Source organism: Haliotis cracherodii, unplaced genomic scaffold (genome assembly GCF_022045235.1).
Source record: "Haliotis cracherodii isolate W230 unplaced genomic scaffold, xgHalCrac1.p SCAF_24, whole genome shotgun sequence".
NCBI classification, from domain to species: domain Eukaryota; kingdom Metazoa; phylum Mollusca; class Gastropoda; order Lepetellida; family Haliotidae; genus Haliotis; species Haliotis cracherodii.
The window spans coordinates 10,570,275-10,582,408 of record NW_027266280.1 but is presented as its reverse complement, the minus strand read 5'-3'; the positions used below and the strand labels follow the sequence as shown (position 1 = coordinate 10,582,408).

The window sequence follows — 12,134 nt, the reverse complement described above, 5'->3', positions numbered from 1 at the left end:
ACACTTCCCGACTTGCAAAGGCTACTGTGATATAATGTGGCTTCGAAGCGCTTCCTCGCCCTCCATACTCACCAGACCTGGCAAAAAGTTATTTCCACCTGCTTCCTAAACTGAAAGAACACCCTATGACGACAACGATGACCTCAAAGCTGCAGTGAATGGGTTTTTCGGTGGCTTCAGAAAACTTCTACCTGACTGCAATTGAAAAGCTTCTCTATCGATATGAGAAGTATATTGAAATGCAGGGAGATTATGTTAAAAAATAGAATTAAAAACACTTTCACAATTGTTGGTTTTGTTTGTTAGGCTTTGAACTTTTTGACCAGCTCTAGCATTGTCTTTCAGTGCGACATTTCAGTACCGGCGGGAGTTCACTTGATGTATGAATTTTCTAGCACCTGTATCGAACCTCTGCATGCAACCGCTTTGATAACCTTCCTCTTTAGACTTATACATGTGATAGATTTATTTCATACAGTTCAGCACATGCTATTGTTTTGAAACAGACTCTAAACTAAATAGAATTCTGTTAGTTTGATACTACTACTGGGATTATCTGAAAGTATACATTCTTTAATGAAACAGCAGTGTCTGGTAGGTTCGTAGAAAACATTATGTTGGACACAATGGGATGTATTTTTATATCAATGCAGTTTCAGGCACATTTCAACATGGTGTTTGGTGTTATAATGTAACCGGATATATTTTGTTAAGAACACGTCAGCAGTGATTTTTGCAAATCACATTAATAAAAAAAAAATAAAAAACGAACTGTGAAATTCGAATTTGGCCGAAGGTCAATATTTGAGAACGCCTCGATAAATCAAATAGAAACAGTTACATCCAGTTTATGTGTGCTTAAGATACCTGTATGTCCGATTATGTCTTCAGTATAAAATTAGGTTTATCAACTTTCTCTCATGATATACCGTCGGTTATTTCAGCGCTGTGTTAAAGGTTATTCAGACAATTTCCTGTACCATTTGAAGTACAAATAAAGATCCCGAATAATAATAATAATAATATATTGTTCTTGGTTCATATCAATACCACCCTATAGCCCTGAGCAATCTGTAACTGCCCGGTAACTTCTTTGAATGAGTGAGTGAGTATGGTTTTACGCCGCTTTTAGCAATATTTCATCAATATCACTGTGGAGGACACCAGAAATGGGCTTCTCACATTGGAAACATGTGGAGAATCGGACCCGGGTCGGTCGACCACTTTAACCACAATCCTACCCCACTGCCCCCTTCATATATATGAACATTGTAGGGGGCTATAAAAATCAAATACTATTTACTGAATATGATCGTTTGACACAATAGTGGCGTATATTACCATTACAAAGTGCCTGTTTAACTTCCCCAAAAAGATAGATGTATGTTTCAACGTGGTTTGAAATTTGTGATTGATTAAAGTGAGTACTTCACAGTCACAATTATTCCACCTTTTCTACTAATGCTATTAGTAGGCCATTTACATTGTGCTATATTTCCACAAAACACAGGGGCATGTTCAATGCGCTACACTATTATAACCCTGGTCATTGGCTCAGTGTGCAATCTATTTCATTCTCAGCTCCCTAGGGAGTACACTGTTCAAGGCGCTACACTATTATTATAACCCTGGTCACTGGATCAGTGTGCATTCTATTTTATTCTCAGCTCCCTAGGGAGTACACAATCCAAGCTGCCTGTGATGCACTAGAAGGTTAACAGTAACATTGCCATCTCATCCTACCTGGTACCCATCACAGCTGGCTGAATAGGGGCATATTTCGAACAAAGTCTCTTGCCTTAGGAGATACTACGTCTGTTACATGTTCTTCAATGTAGGACAGGAGCGAAGCCAAAGAAACTCTCAGGAATCAAGCAGTCACCCATCCAAATAATCTCCGTGACCAACGTTGGTTAACTTGATATAACACGATGACCACATAATAACAGCTGTGTGGGAGATAAGCATGGCATACATACTTGGGACATTTTCTTTCCCGGAACATTCACAGGAGATGGATGAAAGCGTAAGCAGACCAATGTTCGGTTCATGGGTACCATTATCGGTACAAAGTGTGACACTCTTTGTATCACCAACCCAGATAATGCTAAATGCAGCGTCCAATCCAACTCACTCACATAAGGGTTCTAATTATAGGAGTGTTATTATAGGGAAATAGCAGTGTAATAGCAGTGTTATAGAAGGGTTAAAATCACTCGACTGTTATTGTGAGCAATAAAAGCTGAAGTGAACTGGTCCTTGGTTCACCCCATTGGTTCATCCGATCTCCTGTTCTTACACCGGCGATGTATCTTTCAAGGCACCAGTTCTACATGTCATTACAATCAACATTGTCTTAGTAATAAGCTTCATACCATCACATCCGCCGTCACTGTAGGCCCAGTCGAGGCGATTTTCGGGTTGGCAACAATATTCAGAGATAACTGCCCACACCAAGTCCATAAGGCGATCTTCCCAGCACTTGCGATACGCACAGCCATTCACCTCATCAGAAGTACATCCTAATAATAACACATGTGTATTGAGCAGTATAATATATAGGCTATATATGTATAAGCAAAGTTAAATATCAAATGAGTTAATACAAATAGTTTTAAACATAATTTGACTTTATATATAATATGTCTGTCTTAAAAAGGGTTTTTTCTATATTCACAAAAACTGAATACCATGGGTAGGTACATCTTTGTAGAATTAGATTGACCGCTACATAATTCTTGCAAATATCGTATTCAAAACATCGGAATCGACGTATAAATTAGGTTCATGTCTATCAGTTTTAGAGAGAGATTGTTTTATATTCATAACGATTTAATATTCTAAAGCTTAAATCTAGCAACGTCATCGCTTTACTCGTGTCGCTGGCTGTGCACCAATCTGGAAGTATATCTCTATTGCTTATATACATATTTCTCTCTAACACATCATACAAGGGGCTGACAAGTACTTACGTGGGTGGTACAGTTCTGAAAGGAAAGAAAGGGGAATTTGATCTGATCACAGTATTAACATTCCATTTGCTTGTAACTGGTTACACTTTGTTCATTGTGCTACGAAGAATTGGTTGACTTATTGCATAATTCAAATAAGCATTGTGAAGAAGTGTAAGTTATGAAATGCCTATAATTTGCTACAATGAGTTTGTACAGTGTGCGATTGTTTTGTGTTGGAAGAATGTATGGTATGAATAGTGAATGATGGTGTGAGAATAGTGAGGCATAATGTGTGATGGTGTGAGAATAGTGAGGCATAGTGTGTCATGGTGTGAGAATAGTGAGGCATAATGTGTTGTAATGTTAGAATAGTGAGGCATAGTGTGTCATGGTGTGAGAATAGTCAGGCATAATGTGTCATGGTGTGTGGTGGTGTGAGAAGAGTGAGGCATGGTGTGTCATGGTGTGTGATAGTGTGAGCATTGTGAGGCTTAATGTGTCATGGTGTGAGAATAGTCAGGCATAATGTGTCATTGTGTGAGAATAGTGAGACATAGTGTGTCATGGCTTGAGATTAGTGAGGCATAATATGACATGGTGTGTGGTGGTGTGAGAATAGTGAGGCATAATGTGTCATGGTGTGTGATGTGTGAGAATAGTGAGGCATAGTGTGTCATGGTGTGAGAATAGTGAGGCATAGTGTGTCATGGTGTGAGAATAGTAAGGCATAGTGTGTCATGGTGTGAGAATAGTGAGGCTTAATTTGTGTGTCATGGTGTGAGAATAGTGAGGCATAGTGTGTCATGGTGTGAGAATAGTGAGGCATAGTGTATAGTGGAGTGAGAATAGTGAGGCATAGTGTGCGATGTTGTGAGTATTGGGTATGATAGTGTCTCATATCACTAGGTAGTGTGTGGTTCTGCGGTCATAATATACTGAGTCAAATTAAAAACTTCACATTTTTAAAAAAAGTAATCCCATATATGATATACAACGGACAAATGTATCAGAGGAGGTAATTTTTAATCATTAATGTCCAAGGAAGGATTTTAATTAACGGTGGTAACCATAATTTTTTCCAAGCATCTACGGTATTCGGTAATAACATCAACAGTTTAAATCATAAATCCCAAGCACACAAGTTCAGTAGCGTGTATGGCCACCGTGTGCGTTGACAACTGCCACACAACGCCTCCGCATGGACCTTGTGATGCTTGTGAACACATGATTGGGAAGACGACGCCATTGTTGCTGCAAAATGGTGCCAAGATCTTGCAAATTATGTGGTTGGTTCTGGAGAGTGCGCAGACTTCTGACAAGAGCATCCCAGACGTGTCCGATGGGATTGAGGTCGGGAGACCTTGACGGCCAGTCCAAGACGTTGACTCCCGCATTCTGAAGGAAATTCCTTGTCAAAATTGCTGTGTGGGGTCTGGCATTGTCGTATTGGAAGATCAAACCGGGTCCATGTGCTGCCATAAAAGGCAGAAGTTCTGGTGCCAGTACCTGGTCGCGGAAAGCAGCAGCCTTGTGGTTGCCACGGATGACAAGAAGCCTGGAACGTGCATTGCCACAGAAAGCACCCCACACATGACACTTCCGCCTCGAAATCTGTCAACTTCCTGTACACAACACTGGGCGTATCGTTCATGACGGCGCCTCCACACCCTCGCCCTACCATCAGCAAATCGAAGATTAAATCGGGATTCATCACTGAAGGCGACTTGATTCCAATTCCTCCGAGTCCATCGTAAGTGTCGCTGTGCCCACAATTGACGTTGACGTATGTGTAATTGAGTCAGAATCGGCCCGCAGTTTGGCCGTCGTGCTTGAAAATGAGCAGTTCTCGGACGGTTTTGAACAGTTTGCGCACTCAGTCTACCCCTAAACAGTTCATTTCTGGTTGATGTAGCCGTCAAAAATCGGTTACGGAGGTGACGTAAGACAATCTGACGATCCTCTGCATGTGACGTCACACGTGAACGACCTGGCCGAGGGCGATCGTCCTTGTGACTTCAGCTACGGACGTTCCCGATGCCGATGGCACGTTCACGATGCACATTTGAAAGGCGTGGCATGACAAATGGCCGTAAAGTCTTTTGTTTTCTTGTGTTTTTCTTTTTTTGTTAATGACTGCTAACAAGTATGGCAGAAAACACGTGCGGTATTATGGCCACGTGATCAGTTGCGCATGAAAAACCACTTTTGACTCTAAAGTGCTGTGCACATGATTTTTATCGAAAACGGGTGTTATCAGAAGACAATACATGGCCATTACTGTTTAAATACACAATAAGGGCCCACAATGATACCTGGTCAAAATGTTCATATTTTAGGATTGTGAAGTTTTTAATTTGGTTCAGTATATATGTGTGATAGAATGGTTATGGTGTGCGATTGTGTAGACGGTGTTATTGTGTGGATAAGGTGTGTGACTGTGTAGACAGTGTTATTGTGTAGATATGGTGTGTGACTTTGTGGACGATGTTATTGTGTGGAAATGGTGTGTGACTGTGTGGACGGTGTTATTTTGTGGACATGGTGTGTGACTGTGTGGGCGGTGTTGTGGTGTAGATATGGTGTGTGACTGTGTTTACGGTGTTATTGTGTAAATATGGTGTGTCACTGTGTGGACCGTGTTATTCGTTGGATATGGTGTGTGACTCTGTAGACAGTGTTATTGTTCGGGTATAGTGTGGACATAGTCTATAGACATGGTATCAACATTTCATTACTACCTGGAAACGTAGCGTAGCAATCCGTGTGCCAGCTGTACATCACAAACTCTTCACAGCATTCGAGGGTCAAAGACGGCTGGGTCACCCAACTCCCGCTCACACAGTAGAGATCCGTGCAATGACTGTAACCCTGTTGTAGGAGCCCGTTACCAGAACACATTGCTGAAATAGTATAGCAACTTTTAACATAACTCCTGGACAAGCGTAAATCCATTTAACGTAATTTTCATGTTATCGATATTGCGGCCATGTTGAAATAAGAACGTTAAACATACGCTTGATGTTATTGATATTGATATAGATGTCAGTGCGGCTCTGTAAACTAGCTTGGAATTATCTGAGCACGTTTAGAGGCATCATTGTTTGGGTCAATAACACGGACACCCAACTTCATCAACCAGTTGATTTCAATTATGGAAAACTACGACATATTTTAGTATTCGTTATGTACACCATATCCTGTATTGAAATGCAAAAATTACGATGTTTAACGAAAGCTTACCAATTGTACTAAATATACTCATTGATGTAGGAGCAGTTATCTGAGCTTGTGGGTTTCACTAAATGAGTAAATGTGTATGACATATATGTCACTTGGGGTTTTCTCCAAGAAATAGGCCATGATATAACTGAATACTGTTCGAAGCGGCGTTGAACCCAATTTCGTTACTCGTTTCACGAAAGGACAGAGATGAAGAATAACTAATAGTATGGAACTCCTAGATGAGACATTCTCGCCCTTCCACAAAAGCAGAAAATATCATGAATAACCAAAGCCCGACAGCGAAAATACGCGACACCGAGACCTTCTTTATATTTGTCGCATTGTCGCAGTTTGAATAATGTTAAAAAAGATGTTTCAAAAGGATGACAATGCGACAAGGTGACATTTCAAGGTCAAAATATGTCGCGTTGTCGCTCCATCTAAAATGTGTAAAAGTCTCATCAACGAGAAAATGTCCTTTCTAAGACTCCCTGTTTATTTGTTTGTTTTTTTATAAAGCCGCACTCTACAATATTTCAGCTATATGGCGGCGGTCTGTTAATAATCGAGTCTGGACCAGAGAATCCAGTGATTAATATCATGAGCATCGATCCACGCAATTCGATACGATGACATGCATAAACCTGACCACACATGTATACTGTGATAAGTAGTCATGTAACATTTGATAACGTAACTTGGTATAAATACCTGATGTCGTTGGATATGTTGTCGTTGTTGTCGTTGTTGTCGTTGTCGTTGACGGTTCTACAGGACAAAAATATGAAAACAATATAAAGGCAGACAATTTATCAATTGGAACCTGATAAATCATTTTCACCTTCATGAAAAGGATTTGTTTTTGTTAGAAAGTGACCTGTACCGTCAAAGTTCACCTATACAAATTCGCACGTCTAGTGGCGCTGCCAGATATGCCAGAGAGTATAATTAGGAAATGTTCCTGTGAAACCAAAAACATCTATATACATCGTTTGCTGATGATCGATAAATTCAGAACCAACGATAAAACACATCCCTGTTTCACAGTAAAAAATATTGGAAATACCAAGTTTCATATCTGAACAGTTTTTTCAATAACGTGGACCTAAACGATGACAGTCACCAAAAAGTGTATTCAATATGCTAACGACCAAAAGAACATTTACCAAATTGAAAATGGAATGTCAAAAATATTATCAGCTATTATCGAATGCAACTTATTGCAGAAACATAACCTGATCACATCAACAGTTTCTGGAGAGAAGATGTTGGCAAAGGGCACCGCTGCGCACAAGCTATTGATTTGCCCCAGGATTTTCCACGGCAACTAAATGTCTTACCTGTCGTAGTAGGAGGAAACATCACTGAAATTAGATGAGGAAACCTTGATTTACTTATTTGACATCACTAAATGTAATCATGTCTTCAAAAATATAATAATTTAAAATCCCAAGGTTGCCTTGGTATTATGAACGGTATATTGTGAACAGCTAAAGCAAAACAATCACTCGACAGCTACTATGAGCAATAATAGCTGAGGTGAACTGGTCCTTGGTACACCCCATCTTCTGTTCTTACACCGGCGATGTATCTATCAAGGCACCAGTTGTATATGTCATTACAATCAACATTGTCTTAGTAATAAGCTTCATACCATCACATCCGCCGTCACTGTAGGCCCAGTCGAGGCGATTTTCGGGTTGGCAACAATATTCAGAGATAACTGCCCACACCAAGTCCATAAGGCGACCTTCCGAGCACTTGCGATACGCACAGCCATTCACCTCATCAGAAGTGCATCCTAATAATAACACATGTGTATTGAGCAGTATAATATATAGGCTATATATGTATAAGCAAAGTTAAATATCAAATGAGTTAATACAAATAGGTTCACTCAAAATTTTATTTTGTATATCTTTACAGATTTTAATACTTTAGTGCAGACTTCATCACAAGTGCTTGACCAAAATTACATGAAAAGTATCTACTCATAATTTTACATTTCATGTCTGGCTGTCTTAAAAAGTATTATTTTATATTCATAACAATTTATTATTCTAAAACTTAATTCTTTTGATAAAGTGTTTTAAAATATTACATGGACACATAGCAACATCATAGATTTACTGGCTGTGCACCAATCTGACGTTATATCTTTATTTCGTATATACATTATACACGATGGTTGACATGAACTTACGTGGGAGGTATAGTTCTGAAAGGAAAGAAAGGTCATTTGTTTATAAACATTTACAATTTGTTCATTGCCATACCAAGAAATTGTTTGACTATGTGGATATAACTTCTTTCAAATAAACATTGTGAACAAGCGTAAACTATCAATTGTTAATGCAAAAATAACCAGCCTAGATTTTCCGCGAAAACAGGTTCCACTTGGCGTAATGGGCAAATAGCTGTAGAAATTATATGAATGGACCCCTGAAAATCAGTGATGACAGTAGGTGTTCGCGAAAAGGGTATGCTTGCTCTGCATGTCCACAAGTTATGAATTGCCTTCAAATGGGTACAATGCATGCGTAAATAAGTTATTTCGCGTGTGCATTCAGCAGTATTACAGCTGTCTGTAGGTGGTTTGTGTGATGGTATGAGAATGGTGTGAAATCTTGTAGGCAGAGTGAGTAATCGTTTGAAAAAAGTGAGTCATGTTGTAGGCAAAGTGTGTGATGGTGTGGCAATAGTGTGAAATATTGTAGACAAAGTGTGTGATGGTGTTAAAATAATGTGTCATGTTGTAGGCAAGGTGTGTGATGGTATGAGCATAGTGGGAAATGTTGTAGGCAAAAATGTGTGACGATACGAGAATTGTGTGAAATCTTGTAGGCAGAGTGTGGGATGGTTTGAAAAAAGTGAGTCATGTTGTAGGCAAAGTGTGTGATGGTGTGACAATAGTGTGAAATGTTGTAGGCAAAGTGCGTGACAGTATGAGAATAGTGTGAAATCTTGTGAATGAATGAATGATGTTTGAATGAATGAATGATGTTTATTCTCGTAAATCAGGGCAGTGATACAGAGATGTAATTGGATACAGAAATTAGACACAATTGGAGAAAACATGTCAGTGGCAGAGTGTGTGATGGTTTGAAAATGTGAGTCATGTTGTAAGCAAAGTGTGTGATGGTGTGACAATACTGTGCCATGTTGTAGGCAAGGTGTGTGATGGTGTGAAAATAGTGTGAAATCTTGTAGGTAGTGTGTGTGATGGTATGAGCATAGTGTGAAATGTTGTAGGTATAGTGTGTGATGGTGTGAGAATAGTGTGAAATGTTGTAGGCAAGGTGTGTTATGGTGTGAAAATAGTCTGAAATCTTGTAGGCAGAGTGTGTGAGAAAAGAGTGAAATGTTGAAGGCGGAGTGTGTGATGGTGTGAAAATATTGTGAAATGGTGCAGGCAAGTTGTGTGATCATGTGAAAATAGTGTGAAATATTGTCGGCAGAGTGTGTGGTGGTGTGAAAATAATGTGAAATATTGTAGGTAGTGTGAGTGGTGGTATGAGAATAGAGTGCAATGTTGTAAGTAAAGTGTTTGATGGTGTGATAATAGAGTGAAATATTGTAGGTAGTGTGTCTGATTCAATGTTGCAGGCGGAGTGTGTGATGGTGTGAGAATAGAGTGCAATGTTGTAGGTAGTGTGTGTGATGGTGTGAGAATAGTGTGAAATCTTGTAGGCGGAGTTTGTGATGGTGTGATAATAGTGTGTCATGTTGCAGGCAGAGTGTGTAATGGTGTGAGGCTATTGTGTTGTAGGCATTTACATTCCTCTTTTGTACTGGATTCCAAAGCTCAATTTAAAATCCATACACAATGAGATATAATGCTGGGTCAAGCAAATGTACCACCAAATCCCCATCCCAACGGTTAACCATAATCCTTAATACAACAAGAGAACGTACCTGCGACAAGTGGGATTAAAACCATGTGATTTCTAATGAACCCAAAAGTGTTTCTTGACGTTTTACAATAACAACGATGTTCAATTCTGTCAAATAATTTTGATTTTTCAACTTTGTACACCATTATCCCACATGCCAACTTATGGAAAAGTCTTCATTCCTTGATCCATGGGGCTTTTGTTACAATATATATAGAAACATTTACATGTATATCTTCACAGGTTCAGGTCAGTTGTCAAAAATGAGGCAAATGCCATCTGAACTTTAAATTTGGGGGTAGGATATTTAGGCAAAACGTAGACATCCCAATGGGCACCATCTGTGCTTCCCCCTCCTGCTCATCTGTTCGTATAGGCAAAGTCAAAACAAGGTGATCTTGCCAAGAAGTTGAACTTAATATTCAGCATTTTTGATGATATGATATCGTTAAACAACCATCAAATAACCAATTTCCTGCCGCTGATTTACCCACCTCTACTAGAACTATAGGAGATCAGAGAGACCGCCTCATCTCTTTCATAATTAGGTCTATGCATAAAGACTGTATAGCAAGAAGGTGACTTCAACTTTTTCTTTCTGTTCAGCAATATTCCTGCAGCTCCAGCCAATCACAGCCTTTGAGGTACAATAGGGCATGTTCGATTGTATGGTATACATGCGGTGGTAATTTCCAAATTTGATGCATCAGTGACAAGAATAATGTCCGATGCAATTTTCTACTTTGACTTGTACCATATGTTCCCGTGTTTTTTCAGGTGAACAATTGACTTGCCTTTGGTTGTGTTTATGACGGTGCCACCGGTAATGATAGTGATTCATAAACACATGTTCATGATATAGTCGGCGTGTGTGTCGGGGGGGGAGAGGGGGGGGCTGGGGGGGAGGGGGGGTGTGGGTGTCGGTGGGTGTAGATATTATGTTTGATTGTGTTGACCTGATGTTTGATTGTGTGGACATGGTATGTGTGATTGTGGGGACATGCTGTTTTATTGTGATGGCATTGTGTGATTGTGTGGATATGGTTTGTGACAGCGTGAACATAGTGTGTAGAAATGGTAACAACATTTCTTAACTACCTGGAAACGTGTTGTAGCAATCCTGGGACCAGGGAGAGTTGTGCATCACAAACTCTTCACAGCATGTGAGGGTCAAAGACGGCTGGGTCGCCCAATTCCCGCTCACACAGTAGAGATCCCAGCAATGACTGTAACCCTGTTGTAGCAGCCCGTTACCAGAACACATTGCTGAAATATTACAGGATTTCTTACAAATAATTCCTTGACTATAAGAAACCTTTGAACCCAAATTCACTCCTTGTTTCACGAAAGGAAAGAGTTTGAATAATTGATGGCATATTATGGAGGCAATAAAGTGAACGAAAAGTTAGTATTTACTTATGCCGTAATCTACATGAACAGGTCTGTGGAAACTGCGGAAGTGTCAGATTCGATCGAATTGTACATTTATTTTTTTAATTTAAAGTCAGCAAGACTCTAAACAAGCAGTTATATAATGTAATTTAGTATAAATACGTGTTGTCGTTGGCTCTGTCACTGTCGTCGTTGTTGGCGACGGTGTTGACGTTGTCGTAGTCGTAATCGGTTCTGCAGAAACAAATATGAAAACAATAAAAGGACAGAACTTCTGTACTGGAACCGGAAATGACAATGACAAAAACATGTGAAAAAACCAACACTCACAGCAAATATCTAAAACTAAGTTTTACCTGTTTCATAGATACCAATGGCACATCTTTCCGGCAAGTAGGTGTAGGTGCTGCAACAGTGCTCAGTCATGGCCGGCTCCGGTCTCTGCCATTTGCCGTCATGGCATCGCATCCAGTAGCAGTCCGAATTGATGTGAGTGTCCGAATCCTGGCACTCAGCTGTGGAGGAAGACATTGCAGTGACACCTTGGTACGTGGAAGGAGGAAGACATAACAGTGAAACCTTGGTAACATGGAGTGAGGAACACATTGCAGTGACACCTTGGTAACATGGAGTGAGGAAGACATTTAAGTGACACCTTGGTACGTGGAAGGAG

At 39.9% G+C, this 12,134-nt stretch overlaps 1 protein-coding gene across 2 annotated transcripts in view; it reads right to left on the bottom strand.

The window, feature by feature from the left end:
- The window catches only part of LOC139472336 (mucin-2-like), a 42,983-nt gene that overhangs the window by 9,401 nt on the left and 21,448 nt on the right, over window positions 1-12,134 (bottom strand). Inside the window, exons 28-37 of one of the 2 annotated variants that reach the window (XM_071254796.1) lie at window positions 11,818-11,976; window positions 11,624-11,695; window positions 11,168-11,335; window positions 8,380-8,394; window positions 7,831-7,977; window positions 7,517-7,540; window positions 6,888-6,944; window positions 5,693-5,854; window positions 2,973-2,987; window positions 2,376-2,522 (exon numbers count right to left, since the gene is read on the bottom strand). In XM_071254796.1, coding sequence (XP_071110897.1) covers window positions 2,376-2,522; window positions 2,973-2,987; window positions 5,693-5,854; window positions 6,888-6,944; window positions 7,517-7,540; window positions 7,831-7,977; window positions 8,380-8,394; window positions 11,168-11,335; window positions 11,624-11,695; window positions 11,818-11,976 — 966 coding nt within the window. The remainder of the gene's footprint in view (window positions 1-2,375; window positions 2,523-2,972; window positions 2,988-5,692; window positions 5,855-6,887; window positions 6,945-7,516; window positions 7,541-7,830; window positions 7,978-8,379; window positions 8,395-11,167; window positions 11,336-11,623; window positions 11,696-11,817; window positions 11,977-12,134) is intronic. The other variant, XM_071254798.1, reaches the window with a different exon arrangement.